The 17,433-nt window shown below is 40.1% G+C and overlaps 1 protein-coding gene across 1 annotated transcript; it reads left to right on the top strand.

The window, feature by feature from the left end:
* Window positions 1-1,068: 1,068 nt before the first annotated feature.
* On the top strand, window positions 1,069-2,898 carry LOC149943325 (uncharacterized). Its single transcript, XM_090175677.1, has 2 exons — window positions 1,069-1,344; window positions 1,501-2,898. Exons 1-2 carry the CDS (start codon window positions 1,069-1,071, stop codon window positions 2,896-2,898), a joined length of 1,674 nt encoding a protein of 557 aa, XP_090031803.1.
* Window positions 2,899-17,433: the final 14,535 nt, after the last annotated feature.

The raw sequence follows: 17,433 nt of genomic DNA, 5'->3' as shown, positions 1-17,433 counted from the left end.
TTTCCGCATACTGAGATTATCGGTAATTATCCCACTTAAAACAATAGCTTTCCCCTCCGTCCCCCGAGCCTAGGCTTAGTGCATCGCCTCTTGGTCTTTGTTAGTTCTCTTCGCGCGCTTTTCCCAGCCGCTGACGTCACCGAGACGGTATGTCGCCCACAGCTGCGACCACCGCTACGAGTGAGTCCACCCCCCGGCTGGGAGCGCCACTATCTCTCCGGGTGCACAGGCTTCTGACAACACAGCAGCTAACAATCAAGATGCCGCTTTGGATATTGAGGCAGATCCCGCTCCGCCGCTCCCCTCCGAAGACGGCCCCCATTGCTATCAAGTTTGTGCAATGCATCGTAAGAACGAAAAGGCTGGAAAATGCTAGCATGTGGATATTGCCGTCGTTGGTTTCACATGGCCTGCAACAACATGGGACCGCAAACCAAGGTCCATGGCATCTGGGCATGCTCCAATTGTGAGGTTCTCCCCTATCAACTCTCCAAGAAACTTCGCCTCTTCGAGAAGCGGATCACAACGCTGACTGCCCGTTTCGCCTACCTAGAAACGGATAACCAAACTCTCCGACGACAACTCCTAGAAACCCAACAGATACGAAAGGGGACTCTGTCTTTCGCAGCAACCCCCCAGCCCGCTATCGACCAGCACGCCCGTGCTTCTTCTCGGGCTCCTCGCCAGACTGCAGCACTGAGGGACACCGCGATTAATTCCGCGCCTTCCAAGGCTTCCCCGCAGCGCCGACACAAAATCTAAGGTGCGGCTCCCACTGGAACCACAACTCTCCAGGCTGCTGAGGCGACCATAGGCCTCTACGTCTCCAGACTTCACCCTGACTTGTCTTCCGCGGCCCTTGAGACCTTCCTCGAAGGCCACGGCATCACCCCCTTCGGGCTTCGACTTCGCACCTTGTATCGGCAACCTTTCCGGACATTCTTTTTTGACGTCAGTCCCACCCAGCTTGACGCAGCTCTTGACCCCACTACATGGCCAGAGGGAGTTTCTTTTTCCGAAAGCGAAAAAGCTTCAAGTCTGCGTCCCCCGATGAAATGAGGCACCAACATGGCCATAAACGGCTCTCCGATGGCGGCCAAAACTACAAAAACACTTCTTATCTCGAAAGTCCACATTTCTGTCACGGCGTCGCAAATCGAAGGCCGCCTAATCGCCCTGGGGCTCCACCCCATCTCCGTGACGGTTGAGCCACAAGAGGTTCGCCAAAATTTCACCTCATCCATCGTGTCCCTTCCTGCCCATGAAGCCACACTTGCTTTTGCGCCAGAGTACTGGACCACGGGAATCGTCGTCGCCTATTATCGCCCTGCGCCCACGGGTCCGGCACCGGGCCTGCCTGACGCCCGACCCGCGGCTCATTGACTCGGCCGCGAAAACCTCTCCCTACTGTACACCAACATTGACTCTCTCAAAACTAAACACTTTGCCCTCCGTGCCTACATCGACACGCTCCGTACTCCCTTCATCGCGGTGACTCAGACCAAATTGGACGCTTCCATCTCTTCCTTTGAGCTCTTCGGTCCTGATTTTGAAGTGTACCGCAAGGACAGAAACCTAAAAGGCGGTGGTGTATGTTTGGCAATCAGCAGGGACTTCAAGTCTTACCCCCTGGACCTAAACACCGACGTCGAAGCGGTCGCCGCCAGGGTGAACATCGGTACCTCCTGCCTCAGACTGTGCTGCATCTATCGGCCCCCGTCAGCCAAGGCTTCCTACACCAAGCGACTTAACTCTCTCCTTGGGCACCTCACTGAGAGCCAGTCTGACCTCATCATAGTCGGAGACTTCAACTTTCCCAGCATTGACTGGCCTACGCTCGAGAGTCCTTCGTCAGAGGCTTCCAGCTTTCTCCACACAATTTTGGTCTCTCATCTCACCCAACGGGTCACAGCACCCACCCGAACCAAGGACTCCGTCGCCAACATTATCGACCTGGTACTAGTCTCTGATGACAGCCTCGTCGAAGACGTCTCCCATCTTCCTGGGGTCAGCGATCATGACTTTCTCTTACTCAACATCCATGGCGTTCGCCCACAGCCTCGAACCATCCCTCGCTCCGTTCCCAATTTTAACAAGGCCGACTTCACTGCGATAGCGGACTCGCTGGCGGCTGTCAACCTGAGAAAAGCCACTTCTATTGCTGCGGCTTGGAGCGATCTAACTTCGGCCATCGCCCGGGTGGTTGAGGCTCATGTTCCGATGGAGCAGCTCTCCTCCAGGCACAATCTTCCGTGGGTAGGCTCGGCTCTCCGGCGTCTGATGCGAATTACCAAGCGCCGCTACAACCGCTCCCGACAGTACCCTTCGGCTGCCAACATGCAAGCCTTCACTCGGCATAGGGCCATTGTCAAATACGCCCTCTGTGCTGCACGAACCCATCACGTGGACAAGGTAACTTCCAACCTCACGACCCACAGGTTACAATTCTACCAGCTCGTATCCAAGAAAGCGAAGGTGACTGGAGTTCCTGACCTCTCCGACTCCGGGCGAACTTACTCCACTACAACCGATAAAGCCAATCTCCTGGCTTCCACCTTCCGACGCTCCTTTCCAGCATATGCTGTGAGAACCGTTCCCCTCTTGAAATCCCGGGCCCTGCCAATGCCTGACATTAGTTTCTCGGTTCAAGGAATTCATCAGCTCCTCAAAAAGGTCAAACCGCATAAAGCTCCGGGCCCTGTCGGCATCCAGGCTGTCATCCTGCGCCAGTCTGCTAATGCGTTAGCCGCTCCTCTGACTACCCTTTTCCAGCTCTCCTATGATACGGGCGAAATTCCGGAGGACTGGCGTCTGGAAAACGTCACGCCGACCCGAAGGGTGGTGACAAGTCAATTCCAGCGGAGTACCGTCCGATTGCACTCCTGTCGCAGGTCCTAAAAGCTGATGAGCACGTAAATGCTTCTTCAATCTCGGCCCACTTTATCCAGCACAACCTTATGAGTCCGTCCCAGCATGGCTTCCGTAGTGGGTTCAGTACGGAAACCCAGCTCCTCTGTTGTGTCGAAGACTGGACTTCTGGGCTTGAGCAAGCTGGCTGAGTCGACATCATATTTCTCGACTTCCGCAAAGCCTTTGACTCGGTTCCACATGAGCTTCTCAAGGCCAAACTTCACTCATACGGCAACAGGGGTCGTACCCTTAACTGGCTATCTGCCTACTTTGAAAACAGGCAATTTCGAGTGGTGCTGCCCTGTCTCGTCATCGTAAACAGTGTGGTTCACCGCTCCTGTGGTGCGCTTGCTCCCCTGTCCGACTGGCGTCGCCCTCCTATAAAATCAGAATTGGTGCCATGGGAAAGATTTTAGAAATTTGGTGATTTGACATGGATTTACCCGGTTGCCGTAAGGAGGATTTAAAATTTCAGAAAAATTAAGAATATATATTATATTATTTTATTTTACTCAATTTTATGGAACCTTGGACGATTTGGATATTAATGTAAAGAAATCCACGGTATTTATTTCGTCCTGTAAAAGTTCAATTGAAATTCGAATTTCCCGCCTTCCTAAATGCGCTGAAATAGCAATAGAAGGGGAATGTAGAGAGTTTCCAGAGGGTCCCTCTTTTGAAAGAGGGATATTAAAAGAGTGACACTTCATTCCCTCTTTTGAAAAAGGGAGAGGGAAAGAGTGACTCCTAATTCCCTCTTTTGAAAGAGGGAGAGGGAAAGTGGGACACTTCATTCCCTCTTTTGAAAGAGGGAGATCGCGAAGAGCGTCGAAAGACGGGAAAATTCACTCCCGTGAGCTGGCGTTAGAAACGAGAGGGAGAGGGAAAGAGGGACACTTCATTCCCTCATCCAGAGGGTCCCTCTTTTGAAAGAGGGAAATCGCGAAGAGCGTCGAAAGAGGGGAAAATTAACTCTCCGGTTATGGCCCTCAATAGCGAGAGGGAGAGGGGAAAAGGGATACTTCATTCCCTTTTTTAATATTCCCTCAGAGTTTCTTTTACTTTTCTTTTTCAACATGGAGAGTAGAGACACGAGGCGATAAATTCCCAACGAACTTTATCTCGAATAATATTACTCTTGCGGTAATCCGGGACAGACGAATAAAAGTTTTGGTTTGGATTACACTACACTCGTTTTGGAATCGTTATGTTTCTAATAATGAGATAAATTCTTACTGAATATGAAATAAATTAATTGTTTTCTAGTTGAATAAACATAAATATAATGAGAGCCTTAAGTCGCACTGAACATTGTTTTTAAAGGGAGTACGTAGTTACAAGTTTATGGTGGATCAACGAATTTTGCATGTCTGCCACCAGGTTTAACAAAGCTAGGAGTGTTTGGCGCTAGTTACCCAAAAACGAGTTTAAGCAGACGATTTTTGTATTTACTAGGTACTCCCTTTAATGATAGTCTGTGTACAGGAAAGATTACTCAAAATTTAGGTGAACCCGCAACAAATTAAAACAAAGCTGAAAGTTTCCTACTTTATAGATTTTGGGGCGCTCTTTCACGTGGTGTGGTCTCCGGTTTTTTCCCATTGGTGGAATTTCCGCCATCTTTGAAAATGGAAGCCAAAATGCAGTGAAAATTCAATATCTTCCGTATGGCTTATCCAATTTACATGAATATGTCGCATCTTTTATGTTCTTAGATATTTTGTCATATTATACACCGGAAGTGCGTAATTTGAGCCGGAAGCTAAGACCAATTTCACAAATTTGGTAATTATCGACGTTATAAGCATGTCTTAGGTAGAATTTTTATTCTTGAAACACTGACATAGTTTCCCCCATTTTATATAATGGCGGGGAAAATAAATGTTACATCAACTTTGCTTTTATTAATTTAAGAAATATTTTTGGAACAATTTACTTTCATATTGTCTAGTAAAGATTCTAGAAAACGTTATAAAATAAAACCTACATATCAAGCACAAACTATTTTTAATAGATATTATGAAAAATATCTATTCATCGGCATCCTCGTCTAAGAGTTCCGTATCGAAATCTCTACGTTCATTGGTACAAGATATTCCCTACAAATTGAGGAACAGATTAGACCAATCTTTCGGCATTCACATTTCAAATCGCAGACGTCATTGCATTTATAAGAGATCAACTGAAGAATCTCGGCCGGTGCTGGTTCAAGAGTGGTTATGATAGGACGAAGTTCACTACCCACCTGTTTGTTTCCAACCCCAATCTGTTGCGTTGAGGCCGTTACCTAGCCAAGTTTGAACTTGGTGAAAGACACGCACGGTATGAGTGTTGTTTCGCAGCTGCGCTATTTGGTGGTAGTGATGCTAGCTCAAAATTTGCTCCATAAAGTCTCAACAAAAACATTTCACCGACTATAGATACTTCGTCATGGGTTGAGCTAGGCAAGTTAAATATTTTTACGGCTTGTCGAAGTTCTTCATTCTTCTTTAAAATATTAAACGCATTTTTCTTTTCTTGTCGATAAAGTGCTGATGTTGTGTCGCAGCCAGTCATAGTGTGAAGGAACGGTAAAATCTGAGTCATATCACCTAATGTCTCTTGAACGTCTTTTATTTTAATAATTTTATCGGATTTATTTTCGTGTTTTGGCTTTACGAAATAAATATTACTTTTAAACGTGGGACGCGAAAGCGCAATTAGCAAAACCAGTAAATCAGTGTCTTCTCCGACCAGCGCTATATTTTCGTAAATTTCTTCAACCGCTAATTCAACTGCAGTGTTAACAATAAGGGTGTCGGCATCTTCTTTCGCTTGCTTTACTGTGAATCCGTGTTCCCGGAACTTGATTAACAAGTTCTCAATAAAAGACTGCTTGTTTCGAGGATTTTTCAGGAATGTTTCTTGAGATGTCGACACTTGAATATTGTCCTCTATTTTCATGTCAGTAGCCATAATTTTAGAATATCTCCTACGTTGCTCCTCACATTTTGTCGTTAGTGTTTCGTTGTATCCACCAAAAACTATAGTGGCATTAGTACCATAATGTGTTTTAAAAAATTCTAAATACAGGGAAAGAACTTCACCGTAAGTGCATGGACGATGCCACACTACTCGGTGAAGTAGAAACCCACCATCTACGATTAAATGATTGAAATCCAAGATCGATTGGTTTGATGAACTATTTTCTTCTAGTAGGTTGGCTAGAGTAGCTTTGTTTTTCTAAACGAAATTTCGTCAAAGAGTGCCGGGGCTATTGGTGACAGCTCAAATTGAAGATATGTCTCTAAATTTGCTCCGCGTTGTAAGGCACTGGCAATTCTACCAAAAAGTTGCTGTGGGTTTACAATTACCTCGTCTTCGTCAAATCGAACGAAATTTTTCATCGCTGCTAATGGTTTTACTTTGTCATTTCTTCGTAGCTTCACTTTAAAAAACGTCCTTCCTACCATGCGCTTTATGGATTCACTATCTACTTCTATAGCTGAATCACTATTTATTGTAGTATCTGCGATTAAACCATCCATAAAGTTTTGACGAGTCTTTGACGTCACGTGCTTGTCTAGAGTCTCTAACTTCGACGTGTTGTTCAGATGTAGCTGCAGTGACGTCACAATAATCTTCTAGGGCCTTACTTTTAAGGGCACATACTGGAGTTGTTAACACCAATCTAGCAATTGTACTTTCAGTTTAACCACATCCGCCTGTTAGCCCACCCACCACCTTCATAGATCGAATCAGAAGTTGTTCGATAGTCATGTCAGACCAGATTCCGGACCAATATTTATTTGAGCGTCTAACGGTAAAATACCCATTTTTAGTGAAATTGTTAAACTCTTCCAACGACATTGAGTTTTCGAGCTCAGAAATTTTCTGTAGGTATAGGTGAGCTGATTTGGCGTAAGCTAAATGTCCCGAAGCGTGTAAATAAGCCAACATTTTTTGAACACAGTGTAAAGACCAATGTCAACTTCACTCGGCTCTAACAAACAAGCGCAGTAGTTATTACATTAAACATTTACTCCGCGTGTTTACGATTGATATTTTCCTTTAGACTTTCATATATTGTGGGCATAGAATCGAGTATAAGCTTTCCAATCTATGGTGCTATCCAATCCAAATTTCACTGCTCTTAACCATTCATCACTTCGAATTGCTGTACGATTTTCTAGAGTTGTTTTTATTTGAAAAGTTTCAACCAAATGTACTTCTCCTTTATTTCCCAATGGTTTTCGTACTGATCTAGATACATCTTCACCACATAACAAGCAATATTGTTTAAAGTCAAAAGTTGACGTTTTCGATCTGAAACGTGTTTCCTCATTTTCAGTAGACGTACTGGCCTCTTGTTTTTTTTTAATATTATTGTCACGAGTATAATCCCTTCTGCAGTTGTCATGTAACCGAACCGCTGACAGATTTTGGAGTTTTTCATGCAGCCCGTCTTTCCTTCTTAAACTTGCACTAACGAGGGTTGGTAATCCGCTCGTAACTAATGTAGTTTTTCTACTATTTAATAACTCGTCACAGATTATACATTTATTATCTATTTTAAATGAAGAAAAATACGAAATATTTTAGAGTTTTAACATCTTTCTTCTGCTAAAACTCAATCGTGACTGACCCCATGCTTAGGTAAAAATGAACTCAATTATTTTTGTTTTCTTTATGGTACGGGGTCCAATTTTAGTGTTTCGATGCCCTCTCACCTCCAAGGTCGTTTCGGCGAACACCCGTACGAAGATCGAATAAAAATCCGTAGGTCGTCGTGTCCATATTTGTCAAAAGGGTTTTTTTGAACAGCTGCGAAATTAAAGTATTTCTCCCTTGCGTAGGGTCACACGGAGTAATTACACAACCGGAAATAAAATTATGCCAAACTATTAAAAAGATTGTTTTCAATCAAATACCCAAATAATTAAAGCAATTAACAGTGGTCCTAATCGAAAATAGGCTCTGTTTAGAAAGTACGATCAGTTGAAGCGTAATCCCGAGTCGCGAGTAAGGCGGGTCGGACTACACGTGACGTGTGACCAATGCACAAAATTATACCCTAGCATTATATGTAAATAATTCCATACTGCCGGGATTGTGCCTAAAAAGAATAAGTGCAATTTGATAGTTTACGTAACTTCTAAAAAGTAATAAATCACAATTCTTTCCAAGTGGTCTAACATATCAAGCATATTTACGCACTTCCGGTGCATAATATGACTAAATACCTTGAACATTTTAAGTATTTTTTCATGTAAATCGGATAAGCCATACGAGAGATATTGAATTTTTACTGAATTTTGGTCGGCATTTTCTAAGACTGCGGAAATAACACCAATGGGAGAACACCAGAGACCACACCACGTGAAAGAGCGCCCCAAAATCTATAAAGTAGGAATTTTTAAGCTTTGTGTTAATTTGTTGCGGGTCAAAACCTATTTTCTCAGTACTATATGTTTCAAATTCAAAAATGTTTAGTTATTTTTTATATTACGATTCGATTTCCGACCGAAAACTACGGGTACGACCTCTTTTAACGGCAGAAGAAAACAGTAAGAGGTAATTGCTTTATTATTACAATTCATAACAGAACAGCATTGAGTGCCAGCTTTACACATTTTTGATTCTAGCAGACGCTACACACTCAAGAAGTGGTGTGAAAACTTCAGCGAATAATGCATCATTACAGTTTTAAAAGCGTTTAAATTTTTATTGAGCCTTGGCTGCATCAAGCCGTGATTTCGTTACTTGGCAGTTTCGAAACACAAGGAGCAATTCGCAGAAGCTTGTTAGTCCTTACAATGTTTGTCACAAAATGATTTACGTTGCATTGGTGAAACCGACTATCATTTAATAATTTTGCACTGAATGAATTGGAAGTGCCATACTTATTTTACTACGTTACTTATGCTATATCTCGCTCGCACTCACTAGCTTGAGATCTGCTGATGCTCGCAGATTTTTTTGCGCCTAAATCGTTGATCCTTAACATTTCACTCTTTTTGGTTCGCTTAAATTGGCGCTCCTCTCATTTTCGATTTGTGATATTTTAAATGCTTAAAAACCGCTCAAAATTAAAGGAGTGCCCATAAAATTATTGAATGTACGTGTTCCATAAAAGCAATACGAATAGTCTGGGCCATGCAGACTAGTCGCAATGGGAGGGGGGATGTTGAAAATTGAAAATTTATGAAAAAAAAAACACTTAAAAGGCTGGAAGTAGGGATCGAAAGGGGGGGGGGGAACAAAGATAATTTAAACTCGTACCCTAGATTCGAATACTGAGAGCTTTCCCATTGACGGTTTTGTTACGAAGCGTTTACCCTTTTCCGGCACGTGACCTCAGAAAAATCGGGCTCCATCGGTTGTGGCACGGCCAACTGCGATCACGCGCTAAGCGGCAGCGCATTATCGAAGTTGGCCGTGGTTGTGGTAAGGCGCAAACCATGGAGCGAATTTTTTCTGAGTTCCGGCGGGAAGTGGGTAAACGCTATCGGCAACGCGCGAGAGAGTGATTTCGAATCTAGGGTACGAGTTTAAATTATCTTTGGTGGGAATCAACAACATTTCTAATCCGCTTCTAGGGCTCGACGGGGGAGGGGGCGACAACTTGGACAATCTATAACAATGATTTAGAGTTTCGAGGGAGTCGTGTAATTGAAAAGAACCAGCGACTATTGCCTATATGTGGGTAAATTATGACCACTCGAAAAACCAAAACGCGACCCTAAGTTGCAACTTTTTCCGTGTGGAATTTGTATATTTCATTTCAGTAAGTAAATTATCAAATAAGACTAATACTATCATTCAATTTAATGAAATATAAATTATATAAAACATTATGCATTGTTATAATACATTCTAAATAAATTAGATCAAACAATTAAACCTTTCCGTTAATATTCTAAATCATATATAAATTATCTTCCGACGCGTTCCCTACTTCGTCGTAAAATGTATTTTTCCACCCTACAGAATGTTGACAGCATAGACATAATAAAGAAATAGACACCTTACGCGGAGTTTGATTTGCCAAAAATATACGGGAGCGATAGCTAGCAGACAACCGGTATTTGTTCCGTATTCCTGTGGTACCACGTTTAAGCGACGCCTGTCGATTAGGCGAGAAAATAAAAAATCATCACGTGACACGTCACACATGTTCGTGTTTGTAATCTTTTAGGTACTCTGACGTGATTCGCTAATATTTTGGCGGTGATAATTTAAAATAAGGTAAATTTGTATTATAATTTTTTAATAAGTCAATTAATTCTTTTAAAACCCAAATAAAAAGCAGCAAATGATCTTATAATTAAAAACAAAAAATTCTAATTGCGAAATGATATTTTGTCAAAGGCTTAAGTAACTCCTGTACTACTATCCGGTTTGTTGTGGTTATGGCTTGTTATGGGAATATTCTGAGATTCTAAATTGTAAACAAAAGTAAATGGAATTTTGATGAAATGGATGATTCTACCTTGGATTAATAATGATTCTACTAAAGGTATGTAGCTATTGTCCTTGAAATAAAATTAGCTTTGACAATTTAAGTCTGATGGCTTGACCCTTCATTTCTAGATTTTTGTCCTTCGCTAATTTGTGGAGTCTGAGCTTGCAATATAAATTAATAACTTTCTTAATGATGATGTTCGATTCCAACTTCAGCATCAAACATGTTCATGGTGATCTGGTAAGAGGTCCATGCCAACAATATTTCGTAATACAACAAGTTCTAGTTCTTAGACTACATTTCTTTTATAGAGAGAGGAATATCTCTTCATAACAACTAAACAAAATTGGTTAAAAACCAAGGAGATCTTACTCAAATTATAATAACATAATTAAACCTACAGGAAATGATCCTTGTTCAAAATTTAAAGGTGAGAAGTTAGCATCACCGGTTTTTTCTATTTCACTTTCAACTGGATGTAATTTCTTTAAATTAATAAAAAAATTATTTTGACTATTTTTACTTGTTTTAATTCTATGGAAACCAAACCAGAGTTGGAATGGCTTTTGGTGTGACCCACCTTTTGCCATTTACAATTTGTATATCCTGTTCTAAAAACTGATCATTACAAATTAAATCATGATTTGAATGTGTCGCGATTTACAGCAATTGTCCACTGAGAAAGTATTGTAGGTTTAGATAAGGGAAACCTATAGTTATAAAAAGATTAAATAAGAATGAATATTCATCGAAATAATATGATAGTTTAATCCTACTTATAAAGCGCCACTAAACTTAAGTGGTGCTTTAGACTAGGCGCCCACTGGCTCTGTTTCGTATCCGTCCTGGCTTCCACAAGGCATTGTCTCCGTTACGAAGCAAAGGCTTGTGGAAGCCTGGACAGAGACGTTACGAGGAGCAGTGAGCGCTTGGCCTAGGCCATGTAGTGCCTAACGCATAGGAATATTTATCCGGTTTAAAATCAGACGCAAAAACTTTAGGGGTGAATTTGATAAACGGATAGTACTTTTATGTTAGCTAATATGTTTCATAATTCGTTTGTTATAGAAAAAGTGTTTTCTACTAAAAATCTTGTTTTAATTTGGTTAAAAAAGGTTAATTTTGGTGTTTTTACGCATTGCAATAACAAGTAAAACAATACCGGAAAAGGTTTCATTCCATAAATAGGATTAAATTATCATATTATTACGATGAATATTCATTCTTATTTAAAATCTTTTTATAACGAAACCTACAATACTTTCTCAATGGACAATTGCTGTAAATCGCGACACATTCAAATCATGATTTAATTTGTTATGATCACTTTTTAGAACAGGATATACAAATTGTAAATGCCAAAAGGTGGGTCACACCAAAAGCCATTCCAACTCTGGTTTGGTTTCCATAGAATTAAAACAAGTAAAAATAGACAAAATAATTTTTTTATTTAATTTAAAGAAATTACCTACAGTTGAAAGTGAAATAGAAAAAACCGGTGATGTTAACTTCTCACCTTTAAATTTTGACCAAGGATCATTTCGTGTAGGTTTAATTATGTTATTATAATTTGAGTAAGATCTCCTTGGTTTTTAGCCAATTTTGTTTAGTTGTTATGAAGAGATATTCCTCTCCCTATAAAAGAAATGTAGTCTAAGAACTAGAACTTGCTGTATTACGAAATATTGTTGGCATGGACCTCTTACCAGATCACCATGAACATGTTTGATGCTGAAGTTGGAATCGAACATCATCATTAAGAAAGTTATTTATTTATATTGCAAGCTCAGACTCCACCAATTAGCGAAGGACAAAAATCTAGAAATGAAGGGTCAAGCCATCAGACTTAAATTGTCAAAGCTAATTTTATTTCAAGGACAATAGCTACATACCTTTAGTAGAATCATTATTAATCCAAGGTAGAATCATCCATTTCATCAAAATTCCATTTACTTTTGTTTACAATTTAGAATCTCAGAATATTCCCATAACAAGCCATAACCACAACAAACCGGATAGTAGTACAGGAGTTACTTAAGCCTTTGACAAAATATCATTTCGCAAATAGAATTTTTTGTTTCTAATTATAAGATCATCTGCTGCTTTTTATTTGGGTTTTGAAAGAATTAATTGACTTATTTAAAAACTATAATAAAAATTTACCTTATTTTAAATTCTCACAGCCAAAATATTCGCGAATCACGTCAGAGTACCTAAAAGATTACAAACACGAACATGTGTGACGTGTCACGTGATGATTTTTTATTTTCTCGCCTAATCGACAGGCGTCGCTTAAACGTGGTACCACAGGAATACGCAACAAATGCCGGTTGTCTGCTAGCTATCGCTCCCGTATTAACCCCCCGTAGAATCTTGGGTCTATTTCTTTATTATGTCTATGGTTGACAGATTGAAACTTGAAACTGGTAAGCCTAGGCTCAGTAGTACTACTACTACAAAGTAGGCTACAAAAGAATCTGTACAAAGCCGCAAGCGGGAAATGTTGCTCCTGGTGCCAAAACAACAAAATTGTGCCTTCGACGGAATCTATTCACTAATCACTACTCATTAGGTATTTTCGAAAATCTATAAAAAGTGTGATTTTAGATACAGTAGAATTGACGACGGGCAGCATTTAGTTATATGCAGAAAACAAAATATAATTGTTATCAAGAATAAACAATCAAGCAATATATTTAAAATATTAATATAAATATTGAAATATAAATTGAAAACCTTAATTTTTTGTTTTAATTTTAACTCAATATATACACGACGACGAAGTATTAAATATGTACTGAAATCTTAAGGGCTTTTTTTCAATGATATACATGGTGACACGTCACGCTTGTAAATTAATTTCCACGGGGTAATTCTGTGGAAAGTAGTTATGAAAAACGCCCTATGAAAATAAAACCCACCGGGTAAAGTTCCATAGATAGGACGTCAGAAAAACTGATTGAAAAACTTCATCTGCAGTTGAAACTTTCCGTATAGAGGCGAAATTTCTTAACTCCAAACATATAACAGACATTCGCTCTCCGTGGGGCTTTAGTTTTGCTTTGTATTGTTCAAGCGATTACAGAGGCCACTAGAAAACAATTAATTTATTTCATATTCAGTAAGAATTTATCTCATTATTAGAAACATAACGATTCCAAAACGAGTGTAATGTAATCCAAACGAAAACTTTTATTCGTCTGTCCCGGATTACCGGAAGAGTAATATTATTCGAGATAAAGTTCGTTGGGAATTTATCGCCTCGTATGAGTCGTGTCTCTACTCTCCAAGGTGAAAACGAAAAATAATAAATGGCAAAACGTCAGTTAAATGGTTCGATAAGTTTGCTTCTTTTACTCAATAGCAATGATTCTGAATAATACACGATTTACCATTAAAATTAAGGTTTAGTAATATTTTTATAAAAGGAAAGTTTCGGCCGGATTAGACGGCCCTCACTGGGCTGGATAAATAAATTTTACTACGGGAAAATGTCGGCCGAATTAGTTGGTTGCTGATGGACGACTATTCCGGCCGAAACTTTCGGTTTGGAAAATTTCGGCTGGAATAGCCTCCAACAATTCGTCAGCTATTCCGAACACAAAAGTTTAATTTAATGCAACTTCTCGGGATAATTCCCAATGCGTATCGTATCGGTTCGGGTAAAGATTACAGTCTAGTAAATATTTCTCACCCTCGCCCAACGATATTAATTCACCAAGGCGGGAGAAGATGGCGACAAAATGCGAGTCGTGGCCTTTCGTGTCGGGAATTAAATGTGAGAGAAGGGGTTACATAGAAGGGAAAAGTGAAAGAGGACAGATTCGAATCCAGAATAGAAACCCTTTGTCTATAATCAATCACAAAATCTTTATTTAACAGGCAATATAAAAACACTTAACACAAAATGGGGGAAAATAAAATTTATTTTCTTTATATCTAAGGAAATAGTTCAACTTGAGTCTCATAATGGTTAGGTCACCACGACTATTGTTACTTTCTCTACTCAAAATATTATGAATTTAAAGAAAATAATACACTCGGACCGTAGATTCATTAAAATTAGATTATTTTTTACTATATTCCATGGGATCAGTCCCTGCATTCATAGCTTCGGGCATATTGGGATCGAAAAAGCGAGGGCAAAACTATTAATACACTGAACACTAAATTTACAGTTTACGGCACGGATGCTCGGATTACGGTATGGAACAGGCCAAACTACGGTACGGATGTTCGGATGACGACGACAAACTTCTTACAAGCTGGCGTAGATACTTCGGATTTCGGTCTGAAAAAATCTGGATTTACGAGGGAATTTGTCTCGTTCATCTGGCTTTTTTCTATCGGAACTGCTAGGTTATGGCGGACCAACAGTTGGCTTGAGGATGGAAAAGTTATTGCTTTTCCCGGATTCATGGTTAGCGATGATTATTTCGTTTGCGACATGGCGCGAGGGATTAAGTGAGGGTAATTAAATATTCAAGCGCAACTTATCGAGCATTCTTTTATTATTCTTCCAACATGGCTTCTCTCGCTTTCGGACCGTGAGAATCTTGAAAATCAGAATTTTGAATGTTTGGGGCTCTGTTATCCGGTTTTTTTTCGGAATTTGTTCGGCGGGGTTGAAAATAAATTAAATAAAGACCAAGCTTTTTGTGGGTTATTGGTTTATTTAGGAATTCGTCTGATCTAGAGTGTCTCTGGGTAATTTAACTTTCGTTTCTCAGTAAAAACTCGTGGTGCACCCTAGACATTGAGTACAAGCAGGGAAGTACGCTGAAGGTGGTTATATCTATCACCATAGCGAGAGACGTGGTAGGCCTGAAGCCACGAACATGAAAATGGTTTCATGGGATTACTGTGAGCTAAGGAAATGTTGCATGTTTTGCCTTTGGCCGGCGCATAACTCGTGAAAGGTTTTTGAAATATCTGGGCTTGAAAAGGGTAGGGGCGGTTTTGCACGACGGTCATATGACTGAGATAAAAATACTTTCACTAGCACTTTATTGCGGGGGATTCAATTTTAGCCTTGCTAAATGATCCGTATTTTATATTTTTTATTATTAAATTCCTACGAATAAATTATTTTTAATTCGTATAACGTTAATTTTATATCTATCTAGTGTATAATAACTTTGATTATTTAGGCTTTTGCATTCTAAGACTTTTGATTTATTGAACTTTCAATATATTTAAGAATAACTATCAGTAAATAGCTAAATTGGTAGCTCGAGGGTTTATTAAATATTGGTCAAGAGTAAAAGGGAAAAGTAATATCAAAGTAAATAACTTAAATATCAAAGAAAACAAAAACATTAGGTAGGTGAACGTGTAACTATGGCTAGAGCAACGCAACTTAACTATTGAAAGTGATAGTAATCAAGCTGTTTTTAATACCCTCCTTCAAAAGCTTTACATTATTTTTTTAATATTCAAAGGATGTTACAGGTGGGAATTGTCAGTTCTAGTAAATATCGCAAATAAATTTTATATTTTTAGGGCGTCATCGACGATGTAACAAAGTTCGTGCTGAGTTGCAGTGAATACATTTTTATTGTTGCCATATTTGCCTTATCATTTAAATCAGATACTCTACCTCGGTATCATGTAGGCCACGAAGGCTTCATTTCGGAGGAGGTAAAATGCAAATTATTAGTTTAATTTATGCTAAACTATAATCAAGATTATTCAACTTTAAGGTTTGATGACGACGGTATACCCGCAAAAAAGTGCGAATGTCTCCCCCACCCCCGCATTAGCTGAAAAGGGGTAAATTTATATAAATTTTCTAATTGTTTTCTTAGTAGAAACTCGTGAAAAATTTATAACAAATGTGGTCAGGACCACAATTTTTTTTAGATAATTTTCTAAATTGTGAGTAAGGTTGAAAACTCTGAAAACCTAACCAATTTTAGGCATTTAAATTATATCTTCAATATAAATATTTGTTTTAAAAAATTGCATTGTCATATTTTGTTAATTTAATTATCAAAAAGTTTAAATCGGCGGTCAAAAGCGCCCGACATCCAACCTTACAGTTGGATAATCTTGGTATTATTGTTAAGTTGGTAAACGAAATTAACTAGTCGTAGTGTGCAATAACTGTTGGCTTTACCGGCGAGTCGGGGTCTGGCTCTTGTAACCCATAAGGGCGGTGGCGCACTGGGAGATGTTAGCTCCGATCAAATGGTCCCATCTCCACCTCCGACTTCGGTCAGGTTTGGGCTGGATACTGAGCTTCGGCTCAGGCTAACGGAGAGGATCCGTGCAAACTGGCCGCCTCAGCTGATTGGGTAGCCTGCTGTGGGGCGGCGGGCCTACGTATGAGGGCACAGCGGTCCTGTTTCCCGGCCTTTTGGGGTAACACCGGGATCTCCGGTGCCGGGTTACTTGGACTTCTGTGTTCCGGTCGTTCCCGTTTTTGAGCCCTCTCCAAAGGGTTTGACTCCTTACCTTTGTAGGTTGGGTGTCGGCTGGAGTTGCAACGGCATCCACTCTTAATCCCACTGCTGTGTGCGAAGTGGGAATTCGTCCGCCCATTGCTGTACCTTCTGCTGGGTTGAGTGGCTTGCGTCAAAGGTGCGACCATCAGTAGTAGGGTTCTGCTACCCATGCTGGATTTGTCACCTGTCCGGGGTAGGTGGACGCTGGCGTTGGGCACTATGATGATATACCTCCGGTGGTATGGTCTTTGTTACTAGGTACACCGAGCTATAATTCGGACACACTATTGAACCATGGAATCATTGGATTAAAAATAACGCTTCTGCATTTTTAATATAGTCTAAAACTTAGTTTTAGAACCAATGTTTTTATTACAAAATGAAGGGCGAATTGACTTCTTTGAAGCTTCCCTACTCTGTCAATGAGGGATAGAGCTTGGTTGGGATCCACTGGTCAAGTGGATATCCCTAATATAAAGCTACTTTGTATTAATTTCTATACTATTGAACTACTTTTGCCACGTTGACTACATATTTATAATTACTGGTTTAAATAAACCAACTCGATATACAAAATAAGCCGAAAATAAATCCATCGAAACTTATGCAATTTATTTAAAATATAATTTATAT

This window comes from Leiobunum rupestre, chromosome 5 (assembly GCF_980474605.1).
Source record: "Leiobunum rupestre chromosome 5, qqLeiRupe1.1.hap1, whole genome shotgun sequence".
Lineage (NCBI taxonomy): Eukaryota > Metazoa > Arthropoda > Arachnida > Opiliones > Sclerosomatidae > Leiobunum > Leiobunum rupestre.
The sequence above is the reverse complement of the archived record's forward strand: the minus strand, read 5'-3'. Positions and strand labels throughout refer to the sequence as shown.